The sequence below is a fragment of the Pristiophorus japonicus genome, unplaced genomic scaffold (assembly GCF_044704955.1).
Source record: "Pristiophorus japonicus isolate sPriJap1 unplaced genomic scaffold, sPriJap1.hap1 HAP1_SCAFFOLD_1220, whole genome shotgun sequence".
NCBI lineage: Eukaryota > Metazoa > Chordata > Chondrichthyes > Pristiophoridae > Pristiophorus > Pristiophorus japonicus.
Genome location: NW_027250884.1, coordinates 67,091 through 84,984, shown reverse-complemented (window position 1 = coordinate 84,984; position 17,894 = coordinate 67,091). Strand labels below are relative to the sequence as shown.

Below are 17,894 nucleotides of genomic sequence, written 5' to 3'. Positions count from 1 at the left end.
GGTACGGAGAGAGAGAGTGAAGGAGAAAGGACGAGAGAGAGAGAGAGAGGGAGAGACAGACAGAGAGTGTGAGGTACAGAGAGAGAGAGAAAGAGAGAAGGAGAGAAGGAGAAAGGACGAGAGAGAGAGACGGACAGAGAGAGTGAGGTACGGAGAGAGAGAGAGATAGAGAGGGAGAGAAGGAGAGAGGGAGAGAAGGAGACAGGAATTGTTGGGCAGCAGAGATGAGCACATAGACGGGGAACGAGAGAGGCGTTGTTAACCCCCTCCCCCCCCCCCTCGCCCCCGGCAGCTGACCAATTAACCGTGCGATGTCCCGAGCTCCCCCTCCACGCTTTGACATCCCCCGCAACCTCAGCTACATCTCGGGCCTGTACGAGAAGGCCTACTACGCCTCACAGCGGCAGAGCGCGGCGGAGCCGGGGCAGGGGGAGGGGGACAGGGAGCCCAGGGTGCGTGGCCGCCCGGCCTGGGCCCCCTCCTCCCCCGGCGAGACCGCCGCCAGCAGCAGCCTGCGGCGGAGGGCCCGCTCGCTGCCGGCCAGCTCCGAGAGAGGCCGGGCGGAGGCCGGCCGGAGCCGCAGCCCCGACAGCCGGAAGAGGGTGCGCTTTGCCGACTCGCTGGGCCTGGAGCTGGCCTCCGTCAAGCGCTTCAGCCAGTGGGAGGCCCCCCGGGTGCCCAGCCACGTGCACGCTCAACTGCAGCGCGACGCCATCCGCCATTTTGGAGCCCGCCGCGACAGCCTGGCAGTCAAGGTAGGTGGGCCGGGGGTTGGGGTGGGGGGGGGGGAACGGGGGACGAGGCACAAACTCCGGTCTCTAGCCACCGACTCCATCCCTCTCCCTGGCAACCGTCTGAGGCCGAACCAGGCCGTTCACAACCTTTGACCCCGAAGTGAGCTTCCGGCCACATATCCACAGCGTAACTAAACCCGCCTATTTCCCCCTCCGTAACACCGCCCGTCTCCGCCCCCTGCCTCAGCTCATCCGCTGCTGAAGCCCTCACCCGTGCCTTTGTTACCTCCAGACTTGACTATTCCAACGCACTCCTGGCCGGCCTCCCACATTCTACCCGACGTAAACTGGAGGTGATCCAAAACTCGGCTGCCCCTGTGTCCTAACTCGCACCGAGTCCCGCTCACCCATCACCCCCTGTGCTCGCTGCCCCGTGTCCTAACTCACACCGAGTCCCGCTCACCCATCACCCCCTGTGCTCACTGCCCCGTGTCCTAACTCGCACCAAGTCCCGCTCACCCATCACCCCCTGTGCTCACTGCCTCGTGTCCTAACTCGCACCGAGTCCCACTCACCCATCACCCCCTGTGCTCACTGCCCCGTGTCCTAACTCGCACCAAGTCCCGCTCACCCATCACCCCCTGTGCTCACTGCCCCGTGTCCTAACTTGCACCGAGTCCCGCTCACCCATCACCCCCTGTGCTCGCTGTCCCGTGTCCTAACTCGCACCAAGTCCCGCTCACCCATCACCCCCTGTGCTCACTGCCCCGTGTCCTAACTCGCACCAAGTCCCGCTCACCCATCACCCCCTGCGCTCGCTGACCTACATTGGCTCCCGGTTAAGCAATGCCTCGATTTCAAAATTCTCATCCTTGTTTACAAATCCCTCCATGACCCTTGCCCCCTCCCTATCTCTGTAATCTTAGCCAAAGGTTTAACGATCACACGACACATTACCGGTTCATCCACTGGGCTCACAACCACCTGCCCCATCGTGGATCCCCCGAACCCAACAGGCTGGGGTTTAGAAACATAGAAACATAGAAAATAGGTGCAGGAGCAGGCCATTCGGCCCTTCTAGCCTGCACCGCCATTCAATAAGATCATGGCTGATCATTCACCTCAGTACCCCTTTCCTGCTTTCTTGCCATACCCCTTGATCCCAAGAGTAGTAAGGACTACATCTAACTCCTTTTTGAATATATTTAGTGAATTGGCCTCAACAACTTTCTGTGGTAGAGAATTCCACAGGTTCACCACTCTCTGGGTGAAGAAGTTTCTCCTCATCTCGGTCCTAAATGGCTTACCCCTTATCCTTAGACTGTGACCCCTGGTTCTGGACTTCCCCAACATTGGGAACATCTTCCTGCATCCTGTCAGAATTTTTTTTTTATGAGATCCCCTCTCATCCTTCTAAATTCCAGTGAATACAGGCCCAGTCGATCCAGTTTCTCCTCATATGTCAGTTCTGCCATCCTGGGAATCAGTCTGGTGAACCTTCGCTGCACTCCCTCAATAGCAAGAACGTCCTTCCTCAGATTAGGAGACCAAAACTGAACACAATATTCCAAGTGAGGCCTCACTAAGGCCCTGTACAACTGTAGCAAGACCTCCCTGCTCCTGTACTCAAATCCTCTCGCTATGAAGGACAACATACCATTTGCCTTCTTCACTGCCTGCTGTACCTGCATGCCAACTTTCAATGACTGATGTACCATGACACCCAGGTCTCGTTGCACCTTCCCTTTTCCTCATCTGTCACCATTCAGATAATATTCTGCCTTCGTGTTTTTGCCCCCAAAGTGGATAACCTTACATTTATCCACATTATACTGCATCTGCCATGTATTTGCCCACTCACCTAACCTGTCCAAGTCACCCTGCAGCCTCTTAGCATCCTCCTCACAGCTCACACCGCCACCCAGCTTTGTGTCATCTGCAATCTTGGAGATATTACAGTCAATTCCTTCATCTAAATCATTGATGTATATTGTAAATAACTGGGGTCCCAGCACTGAGCCCTGCAGCACCCCACTAGTCACTGCCTGTCATTCTGAAAAGGACCCGTTTATCCCGACTCTCTGCTTCCTGTCTGCCAACCAGTTCTCTATCCACGTCAGTACATTACCCCCAATACCATGTGCTTTAATTTTGCACAATAATCTCTTCTGTGGGACCTTGTCAAAAGCCTTTTGAAAGTCCAAATACACCACATCAACTGGTTCTCCCTTGTCCACTCTACTAGTTACATCCTCAAAAAATTCCAGAAGATTTGTCAAGCATGATTTCCCTTTCATAAATCCATGCTGACTTGGACCGATCCTGTCACTGCTTTCCAAATGCGCTGCTATTTCATCTTTAATAATTGATTCCAACATTTTCCCCACTACCGATGTCAGGCTAACCGGTCTATAATTACCCGTTTTCTCTCTCCCTCCTTTTTTAAAAAGTGGTGTTACATTAGCTACCCTCCAGTCCATAGGAACTGTTCCAGAGTCGATAGAGTGTTGGGAACTGATCACCTTCCATTATTTCCAGGGCCACTTCCTTAAGTACTCTGGGATGCAGACTATCAGGCCCTGGGGATTTATTGGCCTTCAGTCCCTTCAATTTTCCTAACACAATTTCCTGACTAATAAGGATTTCCTTCAGTTCCCTCCTTCTCACTAGACCCTCGGTCCCCTAGTACACCCGGAAGGTTATTTGTGTCTTCCTTCGTGAAGACAGAACCAAAGTATTTGTTCAACTGGTCTGCCATTTCTTTGTTCCCCATTATAAATTCACCTGAATCTGACTGCAAGGGACCTACATTTGTCTTCACTAATCTTTTTCTCTTCACCTATCTGTAGAAGCTTTTGCAGTCAGTTTTTATGTTCCCGGCAAGTTTCCTCTCGTACTCTATTTTCCCCCTCCTAATTAAACCCTTAGTCCTCCTCTGCTGTATTCTAAATATCTCCCAGTCCTCAGGTTTGCTGCTTTTTCTGGCCAATTTATATGCCTCTTCCTTGGATTTAACACTATCCTTAATTTCCCTTGTTAGCCACGATTGAGCCACCTTCCCCGTTTTATTTTTACGCCAGACAGGGATGTACAATTGTTGAAGTTCATCCATGTGATCTTTAAATGTTTGCCATTGCCTATCCACCATCAACCCTTAAAGTATCATTTGCCAGTCTATTCTAGCCAATTCACGTTTCATACCATCGAAGTTACCTTTCTTTAAGTTCAGGACCCTTGTCTCTGAATTAACTGTGTCACTTTCCATCTTAATGAAGAATTCTACCATATTATGGTCACTCTTCCCCAAGGGGCCTCGCACAACAAGATTGCTAATTAGTCCTTTCTCATTACACATCACCCAGTCTAGGATGGCCAGCTCTCTGGTTGGTTCCTCGACATATTGGTCCAGAAAACCATCCCTAATACACTCCAGGAAATCCTCCTCCACTGTATTGCTACCAATATTGCACGCATCCTTAACTTCCTGTTTGATGCCATCCCACTATGACTGTTTGGTGATCTGTACACAACTCCCACTAGCTTTTTCTGCCCTTTGGTGTTCTGCAGCACTATCCATACACATTCCACATCATCCAAGCTAATGTCCTTCCTTATAATTGCATTAATCTCTTAAACCAGCAACGCCACCCCACCTCCTTTTCCTTTCTGTCTATCCTTGCTGAATATTGAATACCCCTGGATGTTGAGTTCCCAGCCTTGGTCACCCTGGAGCCATGCCTCTGTATTCCCAATTACATCACACCCGTTAACAGCTATCTGCGCAGTTAATTCATCCACCTTATTCCGAATACTCCTCGCATTGAGACACAGAGCCTTCAGCCTTGTTTTTTTAACACTCTTTGTCCTTTTAGAATTATGTTGCAACGTGACCCTTTTTGATTTTTGCCCTTGGGTTTCTCTGTCCTCCAATTTTCCTTATCTCCTTTCGACCTTTTGCTTCTGCCCCCATTTTACTTCCCTCTGTCTCCTTGCCTAGATTCCCATCCCCCTGCCATATTAGTTTAAACCCTCCCCCAACAGCACTAACAAACACTCCGCCTGGGACATTGGTTCCGGTCCTGCCCAGGTGCAGACCGTCCGGTTTGGACTGGTCCCACCTCCCCCAGAACCGGTTCCAATGTCCCAGGAATTTGAATCCCCCGCACTTGCACCACTCCTCAAGCCACGTATTCATCTGCGCTATCCTGCGATTCCTACTCTGACTAGCACGTGGCACTGGTGGCAATCCCGAGCTTACTACCTTTTGAGGTCCGACGGCCGATCAGTCCTCAGTGCGTCGTCAGAGCGCGCACTGCCGATGAGCCCCGTCCCTCCCCCACCCTCGGCAAAATTCCGCTCTGAAACTCTTCCTCCTGCCACGCACTGCTTTTGTCTGCCGGTGGCGTGAGGCGGCTGTCCTTGTAAAATGGCGGGGTGGCTGCCATTAAAGGGGAGGGCCTACTGCGGCTGCCGCCATCTTTGTTTTTTTGCCGACTGCTACGTTGGGCCGACAATTATGGCCCCCCGGGTTCGGCCGGGACGCCAACGGGCAGCTTGGCACACACACCGCACCACCCCCCCCCCCCACCACCACCCACCCCGCCTCGGGTGCCAGGCCGACAAACCCGGCCGAACCGAAACCCTCCCGGGTGGCCCAGAGGAGACTCTCCCCTTTAAGTGAGGGGGGGGGGGGGGGGGGGGTGAGCCCGTGGTGACATCATCGCGGCGCTGTGTTGACGCCATCGCGACGGTCATTCCGCCCGCCCCCCCCCCCCCCCAACAACTTCCGCCCCTCAGACGTTGCCTCCACCCCGTATCCGCCCCTCTCGTGTACTCACCGTCCCCGTGAACACCGACCCATCCGGATCCAAGGGGGGAAAAAACCCCACAAAGAGGCGACCTGAACCGCACCTGCGGGAGAATCCGTCGAAATGGTCATGGGGGGTGGGGGGGAGGGGGGGGGGCGCAGTTTGTACCCCGAGGTGTCTTGAGTTTCGACGTGAGCACAACCGGGGCGACAGGTAATGGAAGGGCTGATGTTTGGGACTCAACGGCTGGAGGTCCTGTGGAGGGGAGCCAGAATGTAGAGGGAGGAGGGATCGGGAGAAAGAGCCACTGAACTGAGGCAGGCCAACACCAAGGTACTGATTCTCCATTCCCTCCCCTGTACTAGCCTCTCGTCAGAGGGTTGTGTCTGTAATAACTCGACAGACTGAATACTGTAAACTAACACAGGGACAAACCTGGCTCTGCTTTATTAGGGCCCAAAGTGATCACACTACATGATGGCTGGCCTTTTATACCTGGGCTGCACACACGTGCGCACGGCTCAATGACCTCCGACAGTGGAGCCACCTGGTGGCTAGTAAACCCCAAGCTTACACACGTGACAGAGCCTGCCCCCTCCAGAGACGTCAGCCCATAATCTGGGCTGACACTGAGAACGTTTTCAGACTCCCTGCGGTCATGAAAGGCACCACACAGGTGTTCTTTCTTATCCGTGCTGTACCTGCCCCGGGAGTGTGTGATGGGACAGTGTAGAGGGAGCTTTACTCTGTATCTAACCCCCTGTACCTGCCCTGGGAGTGTTTGATGGGACAGTGTAGAGGGAGCTTTACTCTGTATCTAACCCCCTGTACCTGCCCTGGGAGTGTTTGATGGGACAGTGTAGAGGGAGCTTTACTCTGTATCTAACCCCCTGTACCTGCCCTGGGAGTGTTTGATGGGACAGTGTAGAGGGAGCTTTACTCTGTATCTAACCCCCTGTACCTGCCCCGGGAGTGTGTGATGGGACAGTGTAGAGAGAGCTTTACTCTGTATCTAACCCCCTGTACCTGCTCTGGGAGTGTTTGATGGGACAGTGTAGAGGGAGCTTTACTCTGTATCTAACCCCCTGTACCTGCCCTGGGAGTGTTTGATGGGACAGTGTAGAGAGAGCTTTACTCTGTATCTAACCCGTGCTGTACCTGCCCTGGCAGTGTTTGATGGGACAGTGCAGAGGGAGCTTTACTCTGTATCTAACCCCCTGTACCTGCCCTGGGAGTGTTTGATGGGACAGTGTAGAGGGAACTTTACTCTGTATCTAACCCCCTGTATGTTCTTCACCCAGAGAGTGGTGAACCTGTGGAATTCTCTACCACAGAAAGTTGTTGAGGCCAATTTACTAAATATATTCAAAAAGGAGTTAGATGTAGTCCTTACTACTAGGGGGATCACGGGGTATGGCGAGAAAGCAGGAATGGGGTACTGAAGTTGAATGTTCAGCCATGAACTCATTGAATGGCGGTGCAGGCTAGAAGGGCCGAATGGCCTACTCCTGCACCTATTTTCTATGTTTCTATGTTTCTATGTTTGATGGGACAGTGTAGAGGGAGCTTTACTCTGTATCTAACCCCCTGTACCTGCCCTGGGAGTGTGTGATGGGACAGTGTAGAGGGAGCTTTACTCTGTATCTAATCCGTGCTGTACCTGCCCTGGGAGTGTTTGATGGGACAGTGTAGAGGGAGCTTTACTCTGTATCTAACCCCCTGTACCTGCCCTGGGAGTGTTTGATGCGACAGTGTAGAGGGAGCTTTACTCTGTATCTAACCCGTGCTGTACCTGCCCTGGGAGTGTTTGATGGGACAGTGTAGAGGGAGCTTTACTCTGTATCTAACCCGTGCTGTACCTGCCCTGGGAGTGTTTAATAGGACAGTGTAGAGGGAGCTTTACTCTGTATCTAACCCGTGCTGTACCTGCCCTGGGAGTGTTTAATAGGACAGTGCAGAGGGAGCGCTGCTCCTGTACTAAAAGGATTATTAAGCTGATTTTATTTAGTAATTGGCTCTTTGTTTCCAGATGATCTGGACTTGTCCTGACCACAAGTTAAATTTTAATGTGGATTATCCAGACTGTGAGGAAGTTTTGAGGAGGGCCATGTATAATTGATGACTGTGATTGCATACTGTGATACTTCCTCACTGCTCCTGACTCAGGTTCCGGCTGATTCACCAAACTGCCCACGTACAATGCACTCAATGCAGAGGGCAAGCTTAAAGAGAAAGGTGATGAGAATATTGGCATTAAAGTCAGGGAGTGACTCCCTGTAGGTGAGCGTGAAGGAGCAAGTGTCTCCCAGTGGGTGAGAGTGAAGGATGGAGTGACTCCCAGTGGGTGAGAGTGAAGGAGGGAGTGACTCCGAGTGGGTGAGAGTGAAGGAGGGAGTGACTCCCAGTGGGTGAGAGTGAAGGAGGGAGTGACTCCCAATGGGTGAGAGTGAAGGAGGGTGTGACTCCCAGTGGGTGAGAATGAAGGACGGAGTGACGCCCAGTGGGTGAGAATGTAGGACGGAGTGACTCCCAGTGGGTGAGGAGTGATGTAGGGAGTGACTCCCAGTGGGTGAGGAGTGAAGGAGGGGGTGACTCCCAGTGGGTCAGTGTGAAGGAGGGAGTGACTCCCAGTAGATGAGGAATGAAGGAGGGAGTGACTCCCAGTGGGTAAGTGTGAAGGAGGGAGTGACTCCCAATGGGTGAGAGTGAAGGAGGGTGTGACTCCCAGTGGGTGAGAGTGAAGGAGGGAGTGACTCCCAGTGGGTGAGAGTGAAGGAGGGAGTGACTCCCAGTGGGTGACAGTGCAGGAGGGAGTGACTCCCAGTGGGTGAGCGTGAAGGAGGCAGTGACTCCCAGTGGGTGAGAGTGAAGGAGGGAGTGACTCCGAGTGGGTGAGAGTGAAGGAGGGAGTGACTCCCAGTGGGTGAGAGTGAAGGACGGAGTGACTCCCAATGGGTGAGAGTGAAGGAGGGAGTGACTCCCAGTGGGTGAGAGTGAAGGAGGGAGTGACTCCGAGTGGGTGAGAGTGAAGGAGGGTGTGACTCCCAGTGGGTGAGAGTGAAGGAGGGAGTGACTCCCAATGGGTGAGAGTGAAGGAGGGTGTGACTCCCAGTGGGTGAGAATGAAGGACGGAGTGACGCCCAGTGGGTGAGAATGTAGGACGGAGTGACTCCCAGTGGGTGAGTGTGAAGGAGGGAGTGACTCCCAGTGGGTGAGGAGTGAAGGAGGGAGTGACTCCCAGTGGGTGAGAATGAAGGAGGGAGTGACTCCCAGTGGGTGAGGAATGAAGGAGGGAGTGACACCCAGTGGGTGAGAGTGAAGGAGGGAGTGACTCCCAGTGGGTGAGGAATGAAGGAGGGAGTGACTCCGAGTGGGTGAGTGTGAAGGAGGGAGTGACTCCCAGTGGGTGAGGAATGAAGGAGGGAGTGACTCCCAGTGGGTGAGTGTGAAGGAGGGAGTGACTCCCAGTGGGTGAGTGTGAAAGAGGGAGTGACTCCCAGTGGGTGAGTGTGAAAGAGGGAGTGACTCCCAGTAGGTGAGGAGTGAAGGAGGGAATGACTCCCAGTAGGTGAGGAATGAAGGATGGAGTGACTCCCAGTGGGTGAGGAGTGAAGGAGGGAGTGACTCCCAGTGGGTGAGGAGTGAAGGACGGAGTGACTCCCAGTGGGTGAGAGTGAATGAGGGAGTGACGCCCAGTGGGTGAGAGTGTAGGAGGGAGTGACTCCCAGTGGGTGAGAGTGAAGGAGGGAGCGACGCCCAGTGGGTGAGAGTGTAGGAGGGAGTGACTCCCAGTGGGTGAGAGTGAAGGAGGGAGTGACTCCCAGTGGGTGAGAGTGTAGGAGGGAGTGACTCCCAGTGGGTGAGTGTGAAGGAGGGAGTGACTCCCAGTGGGTGAGCGTTTAGGAGGGAGTGACTCCCAGTGGGTGAGAGTGAAGGAGTGAGTGACTCCCAGTGGGTGAGCGTTTAGGAGGGAGTGACTCCCAGTGGGTGAGAGTGAAGGAGGGAGTGACTCCCAGTGGGTGAGCGTTTAGGAGGGAGTGACTCCCAGTGGGTGAGAGTGAAGGAGGGAGTGACTCCCAGTGGGTGAGAGTGAAGGAGGGAGTGACTCCCAGTGAGTGAGAGTGAAGGAGGGAGTGACTCCCAGTGGGTGATGAAGGAGGGAGTGACTCCCAATGGGTGAGTGTGAAGCAGGGAGTGACTCCCAGTGGGTGAGGAGTGAAGGAGGGAGCGACTCCCAGTGGGTGAGAGTGAGGGAGGGAGTGACTCCCAGTGGGTGAGAGTGAAGGAGGGAGTGACTCCCAGTGGGTGAGGAGGGTGGTCAGTCGGTGTTGGAGTCAGTCCCTTCATTGCGGGGGTGGGTCTGACCCTTCAGAAGAACACAAGATCCAGGAGCAGGAGTCGGCCATTCGGCCCCTCGAGCCCGCTCCACCATTCAATGAGATCACGGCTGACCTTCGACCTCGGGTCCACTTTCCTGCACTGTCCCCATATCCCTCGATTCCCTTAATATCCAAAAATCTATAGATCTCTGTCTTGAATATACTCAAAGACTGAGCCTCCACAGCCCCCTGGGGCAGAGAATTCCAAAGACTCACCCCCCTCTGAGTGAAGAAGTTTCTCCTCATCTCAGTCCTAAATGGCGGACCCCTTATCCTGAGACTGTGACCCCTGGTTCTAGAGTCCCCAGCCCGGGGGGGAAACACCCTCCCTGCATCTACCCTGTCAAGCCCTGTAAGAACGTTGTATGTTTCAATGAGATCACCTCTCATTCTTCTAAACTCTAGAGAATATCGGCCCAGTCTGCTCAATCTCTCCTCATAGGACAATCCCCCCATCCCAGGAATCAGTCTGGTGAACCTTCGTTGCACTCCCTCTATGGCAAGTATATCCTTCCTTAGGTAAGGAGACCCAAACTGTGCACAATACTCCAGGTGTGGTCCCACCAGGGCCCGATATAATCGCAGTAAGACGTCTTTACTCTTAGACTCAAATCCTCCTGTAATAAAGGCCAACATACCATTTGCTTTCTTAATCACTTGCTGTACCTGCATGTTAACGTTCAGTGATTGGTGTACAAGGACACCCAGGTCCCTCTGAACACCAACATTTCCCAATCTCTCTCCGTTTAAAAATACTCTGTTTTTCTATTTTTCCTACCAAAGTGGATAACTTCACATCTCCCCACATTATATTCCATGTTCCATGTTCTTGCCCACTCACTTACCCTGTCTATATCCCCTTGAAGCCTCTTTGCATCCTCCTCGCAATTTACATTCCCACCGAGCTTTGTATCATCAGCAAACTTGGATACATTACACTTGTTCATTGGTGGTGGGGTTGTAGCTATTAACAAGTGATAGGTTTAAACACAAAAGTTCGTATGCAGGTACAGCAAGTGATCAGGAAGGCCAATGAATGTTGGCCTTTATTGCAAGGGGGATAGAGTATAAAAGCAGAGAAGTCCTGCTACAACTGTACAGGGTATTGGTGAGGCCACACCTGGAGTACTGCGTGCAGTTTTGGTCTCCGTATTTAAGGAAGGATATACTTGCTTTGGAGACAGTTCAGAGAAGGTTCACCGGGTTGATTCCGAGGATGAGGGGGTTGACTTATGAAGAGAGGTTGAGCAGGTTGGGTCTATACTCATTGGAATTTAGAAGAATGAGAGGTGATCTCATTGAAACATATAAGGTTCTGAGGGGGCTGGACAGGGTGGATGCAGAGAGGATGTTTCCCCTCGTGGGGGAATCTAGAACTAGGGGACATAGTCTCAGAATAAGGGGCCGCCCATTTAAAACTGAGATGAGGAGGAATTTCTTCTCTCAGAGGGTTGTAAATCTGTGGAATTCTCTGCCCCAGAGAGCTGTGGAGGCTGGGTCACTGAATATATTTAAGGTGGAGATAGACAGACTTTTGAGCGATAAGGGAGTGAAGGGTTATGGGGAGCGGGCGGGGAAGTGGAGCTGAGTCCATGATCAGATCAGCCGTGATCTTATTGAATGGCGGAGCAGGCTCGAGGGGCCGAATGGCCGACTCCTGCTCCTGTTCCTGATGTTCTCACCTCTGACAGTGCAGCACTCCCTGACTGAGTGGGCCCTTGTGACTCGAGAGGGAGCGAGAGCAGGCGGAGCAGGCTCGAGGGGCCGAATGGCCGGTTCCCGCTCCTGTTCCTGATGTTCTCACCTCTGACAGTGCAGCACTCCCTGACTGAGTGGACCTTGTGACTCGAGAGGGAGCGAGAGCAGGCGGAGCAGGCTCGAGGGGCCGCATGGCCGGCTCCTGCTCCTGTTTCTGATGTTCTCACCTCTGACAGTGCAGCACTCCCTGACTGAGTGGGCCCTTGTGACTCGAGAGGGAGCGAGAGCAGGCGGAGCAGGCTCGAGGGGCCGAATGGCCGGTTCCCGCTCCTGTTCCTGATGTTCTCACCTCTGACAGTGCAGCACTCCCTGACTGAGTGGACCTTGTGACTCGAGAGGGAGCGAGAGCAGGCGGAGCAGGCTCGAGGGGCCGCATGGCCGGCTCCTGCTCCTGTTTCTGATGTTCTCACCTCTGACAGTGCAGCACTCCCTGACTGAGTGGGCCCTTGTGACTCGAGAGGGAGCGAGAGCAGGCGGAGCAGGCTCGAGGGGCCGCATGGCCGGTTCCCGCTCCTGTTTCTGATGTTCTCACCTCTGACAGTGCAGCACTCCCTGACTGAGTGGGCCCTTGTGACTCGAGAGGGAGCGAGAGCAGGCGGAGCAGGCTCGAGGGGCCGCATGGCCGGCTCCCGCTCCTGTTCCTGACGTCATGGTAACTGACTGAGATTTCAGCGCTAACGAACTGGTAACACGCTCCGGCCACAGTGCTCTAACCGGCCCCGTGTCTTCCTCCCCCAGGACTGTGGCCCGCCTTGGCCCCTGGAGCCAGCCTTCACCAATCCCATCTACGCGGGGGACTTCCTGCAGCGGGTGAGGCGGGAGAAGGTGTGCCTGGAGGCGGTGTCGGTGGAGAACTTCCGACTGCGGGGCACGGTGCGGGTGCTGAACTTGGCCTTCCACAAGGAGGTAACGGTGCGGCACACGGCCGACGACTGGCGCTCCTTCACCGACTCGCCGGCGCGCTACATCCCTCTGTCTGCTGACCGGCACACCGACCGCTTCTCCTTCGAGCTGGCCCTGCCCCCCTACCTGGCGGGCAGCGCCCTGCAGCTGGCCGTGCGCTACCGGGCCGGCCAGGCCGAGTACTGGGACAACGACGGAGGCCGCAACTACCGGCTGAGGCCCGCCCAGCACGGCCGCCTCTCGCCCCCGCCCGCCGGCTGCGAGACCAGCTGGGTTCACTTTGTGTGAGGCGGAGGACGGAGGGGCTCGGGGCGGGGGTGGGCGGGGGGGGGCGGGGCTGTGAGGGGCGGGCGCCCTCCGTGCCGGGCGGAGCAGCTGAAGTCGCCGCCTCTCACCGCCGCCTTTCACCCAGAGTGCCGGCCGGAAACCCGGGGAGCGGCTTTGATCCGAGAACCGCCGTCGCGCTCTCGCTCGGTGGGTGGACATCACTCGCCCTGACCAGGGCAGCGGCCGCGCGGGAACACCACCCCCTCCAGGTTCCCCTCCCGGTCACGCTCCATCCCGACTTGGGAATATATCGGCCCGTTCCTTCCTCGTCACAATCCCGGAACTCCCTCCCGAACAGCACCGTCACCACACGGGACTGCAGCGGTTCAAGAAGGGGGCTCACCACCACCTTCTCCAGGGGCAATTAGGGACGGGCAATAAATGCCGGGGGGGGGCCTTGCCAGCGGCGCCCACATCCCAGGAATGATTTTTTTTTTTACAAAGGTCAATGCAAACCTCGGGAAGAGGCCAATACAAGTCAGGGAGGGGCGGTGTTGTGGGGGGGAAGGGCAGTACAATCCGGACATTTTCTGCCCCATCAATCTACTCTCAGTCGCAGTCTACTTTCAGTCCAACGCGGCCCCCCAGTGCGCCAGTGCAGCCTTCGGTCGCCTGAGAAAAAGAGTGTTCAAGGAGCAGGATCTCAAAGCCGGCACCAAGCTCACGGTCTGCAGAGCCCTGGTGATACCCGCCCTCCTGTATGGCTCAGAGACATGGACCATGTACAGCAGACACCTCCAACACTGGAGCAGTCGTCCCAGCGCTGCCTCCGCCCGATCCTGCCAATCCCCCTGGGAGGACAGACGCGCCAATGTCAGCGTTCTCGCTCAGCATCGAAGCACTGACCACACACTCGGCCAGCTCCGCTGGGCAGGGCCCACATTGTTCACACGCACCGATAGGGGACTCCCAAAAAAAAGCGCTCTACTCCGAGCTCCAACACGGCAAGCGAGTCCCAGGAGGGCAGAGCAAACGCTTCAAGGACCCCCTCAAGGGTCTCCTTGAAAAAAATGCAACATCCCCACCGACCCTTGGGGAATCCCTGGCCCAAAACCGCTCAAAGTGGAGGAGAAGTATCCGGGAGGGCGCTGAGCACCTCGAGCCCCTTCGCCGGGAGCACGCGGAAGCCAAGCGCAAACAGCGGAAGGAGCTCACGGCAACCCAAGCCCCCCACCCACCCGTCCCCCCACCTGCGACAGAGACTGGAGGTCCAACACTGGTCTCTTCAGTCACCTGAGGACTGATATTCGTGTGGGAGCAAGTCTTCCTCGACTCCGAGGGACGGCCTGGGAAGAGAAGTACCTAGTGGCATTTACTCACCAATAACCTGCTCACCGAGGCTCAGTGTGGGTTCCGTCAGGACCACTCGGCTCCAGGCCGCGTTACAGCCTTGGATCAAACATGGACAAAAGAGCTGAATTCCAGAGGGGAGGTGAGAGTGACTGCCCTCGACATCGAGGCAGCATTTGACCGAGTGTGGCTTCAAGGAGCCCCAGTAAAACTGAAGTCAGTGGGAATCGGGGGGGGGAAAACTCTCCACTGGCTGTGGTGGTTGGAGGCCGATCATCCCAGCCCCAGGACATCGCTGCAGGAGTTCCTCAGGGCAGTGTCCTCGGCCCAACCATCTTCAGCTACTTCATCAATGACCTTCCCTCCATCATAGGGTCAGAAGTGGGGATGTTCGCTGATGACTGCACGGTGTTCAGTTCCATTCTCAACCCCTCGGATAATGAATCAGTCCGTGACCGCATACAGCAAGACCCGGACAACATTCAGGCTTGGGCTGACAAGTGGCAAGTAACATTCACGCCACACAAGTGCCAGGCAATGCCCATCTCCAACTAGCGAGAGTCTAACCACCGCCCCTTGACATTCAATGACATCACCATCGCCGAATCCCCCACCATCAACATCCTGGGGGTCACCATTGACCAGAAACTTAACCGGACCAGCCACATAAATACTGTGGCTACAAGAGCGGGTCAGAGGCTGGGTATTCTGCGGCGAGTGTCTCACCTCCTGACTCCCCAAAGCCTTTCCACCATCTACAAGACACAAGTCAGGAGTGTGATGGAACACTCTCCACTTGCCTGGGTGAGTTGCAGCTCCAACAACACTCGAGAAGCTCGACACCATCCAGGACAAAGCAGCCCCGCTCGATCGACACGTTACCCACCACCTTCAACACTCACTCCCTCCACCACCGGCGCACCGTGGCTGCAGTGTGCACCGTCTACAAGATGCACCGCGGCAACTGGCCAAGGCTTCTTCGGCAGCACCTCCCAAACCCGCGACCTCTACCCCCTAGAAGGACCAGGGCAGCAGGTCCATGGGAACACCACCACCTCCACGTTCCCCTCCCAGTCACACACCATCCCGACTTGGAAATATATCGGCTGTTCCTCCATCGTCGCTGGGTCACAATCCTGGAACTCCCTCCCTAACAGCACTGTGGGAGCACCTTCACCACACGGACTGCAGCGGTTCAAGAAGGCGGCTCACCACCTCCTTCTCCAGGGGCGATTAGGGATGGGCAATAAATGCCGGGGGCGGGGGGGGCCTCGCCAGCGACGCCCACATCCCAGGAACAAATAAAAGAAAGAGCGTGGGTCGGTGTCCGATACAATTATCGGGAAAAGTTCAACGCAAGTCTCAGTCAGTGTCCGACACAAAGTCCAGGAATGGAAAGGGGAAGCTTTCCTACTCCACATGGCCTGTTATTGCTGATGAACTGTGTACAATCAACGCTACAACCAATCGGCCAAGCTGACATCGCCTTCTGCCTTCGGCGTATTTAATGTTACATGCCTCTGTCTGTCTCGTTGATGCACCCCTCTGCTTCCAACGGGGCTTTGCTCTCTTCTTCCCGCTGAACTCAGAGCCCCCTCCCCCCACCCCACAATCCCCATCCCAGACAGAATCCCTCTTCTCTCCCTACCCCCACACTGCCCCACACCTCCCTGCGTCCCGGCCGCGTTGAAATCTGAAAGGGCGAGTATACCGAGCCCTTCCCTCGCTCCACCGCCAGCGACACGCGCGAGGACTCGGTCAGCCAGCTCTGAAGACTCCATGGGCCACGGCTTTTCCGTTTCAGCATTCTTGCGGTGGCCTTGCCAACCCCGGGGGCGCAATCGCAGGCGCTGAAACGGAGAGCTCCCATCCCGCATTCTCCGAGTCCAACCCCTCCCGTCCCAGGAACCTTGCACTGCACAAGCTCCATTCCTACCTCTTCCCCCGGCGCTGCCGAGTGTTCGGCCTGTCGCGCGCGCCGGGTTCCTCGATAATAAAAGAAAACACGCACACACCCTTGTCCGCCGTCTCCATTCTCTTTCATCTGTTGACGGAGCTGAGATCGGCAGTGAAGAAAGCCGGCAAGCTGAGAGAGGGTGAAGTAAGGTCCCAGACTCCGGAGAAGAAAAAGCTAGGAAGGAACACGAGCGAAGTGCTGGTCCAGCTCCATATTACACATTATACCCGGTCCTCTAACATTGTACACCCTGCCCATCACACTCTGTACACCCTGTCCTCTAACATTGTACACCCTGCCCATCACACTCTGTACACCCTGCCCATCACACTCTGTACACCCGGTCCTCTAACAGTGTACACCCTGCCCATCACACTCTGTACACCCTGCCCATCACACTCTGTACACCCTGCCCATCACACTCTGTACACCCGGTCCTCTAACATTGTACACCCTGCCCATCACACTCTGTACACCCGGTCCTCTAACATTGTACACCCTGCCCATCACACTCTGTACACCCGGTCCTCTAACATTGTACACCCTGCCCATCACACTCTGTACACCCTGTCCATCACACTCTGTACACCCTGTCCATCACACTCTGTACACCCGGTCCTCTAACATTGTACACCCTGCCCATCACACTCTGTACACCCTGTCCAACACACTCTGTACACCCTGTCCTCTAACATTGTACACCCTGCCCATCACACACTGCACACCCTGTCCATCACACTCTGTACACCCGGTCCTCTAACATTGTACACCCTGCCCATCACACTCTGTACACCCGGTCCTCTAACATTGTACACCCTGCCCATCACACTCTGTACACCCTGTCCTCTAACATTGTACACCCTGCCCATCACACTCTGTACACCCTGCCCATCACACTCTGTACACCCTGTCCTCTAACATTGTACACCCTGCCCATCACACTCTGTACACCCAGTCCTCTAACATTGTACACCTTGCCCATCACACTCTGTACACCCGGTCCATCACACTCTGTACACCCTGCCCATCACACTCTGTACACCCGGTCCATCACACTCTGTACACCCTGCCCATCACACTCTGTACACCCTGTCCTCTAACATTGTACACCCTGCCCATCACACTCTGTACACCCTGCCCATCACACTCTGTACACCCTGTCCTCTAACATTGTACGCCCTGCCCATCACACTCTGTACACCCTGTCCTCTAACATTGTACACCCTGCCCATCACACTCTATACACCCTGTCCTCTAACATTGTACACCCTGCCCATCACACTCTGTACACCCTGTCCTCTAACATTGTACACCCGGTCCTCTAACATTGTACACCCTGGCCATCACGCTCTGTACACCCGGTCCTCTAACATTGCACACCCTGTCCATCACACTCTGTACACCCTGCCCATCACACTCTGTACACCCTGTCCTCTAACATTGTACACCTTGCCCATCACACTCTGTACACCCTGCCCATCACACTCTGTACACCCTGCCCATCACACTCTGTACACCCTGTCCTCTAACATTGTACACCCTGCCCATCACACTCTGTACACCCTGTCAATCACACTCTGCACACCCCGTCCATCACACTCTGTACACCCTGTCCATCACACTCTGTACACCCTGTCCATCACACTCTGTACACCCTGTCCATCACACTCTACACCCTGTCCATCACACTCTGTACACCCTGTCCATCACACTCTGTACAACCTGTCCATTACACTCT

The 17,894-nt window shown here is 55.1% G+C and overlaps 1 protein-coding gene across 1 annotated transcript; it reads left to right on the top strand.

Annotated features, from left to right (window-relative positions):
- The first annotated feature begins 311 nt into the window (after positions 1-311).
- LOC139242095 (protein phosphatase 1 regulatory subunit 3E-like) lies at positions 312-12,870 on the top strand. Its single transcript, XM_070870241.1, has 2 exons — positions 312-755; positions 12,418-12,870. Exons 1-2 carry the CDS (start codon positions 312-314, stop codon positions 12,868-12,870), a joined length of 897 nt encoding a protein of 298 aa, XP_070726342.1.
- The last annotated feature ends 5,024 nt before the right edge of the window (positions 12,871-17,894 follow it).

Coding starts and splice junctions, on each gene's coding strand:
- LOC139242095 (XM_070870241.1), top strand. CDS start 312: ATGTCCCGAGCTCCCCCTCCACGCTTTGACATCCCCCGCAACCTCAGC. Junction 756..12,417: donor GCGACAGCCTGGCAGTCAAG/GTAGGTGGGCCG, acceptor TTCCTCCCCCAG/GACTGTGGCCCGCCTTGGCC.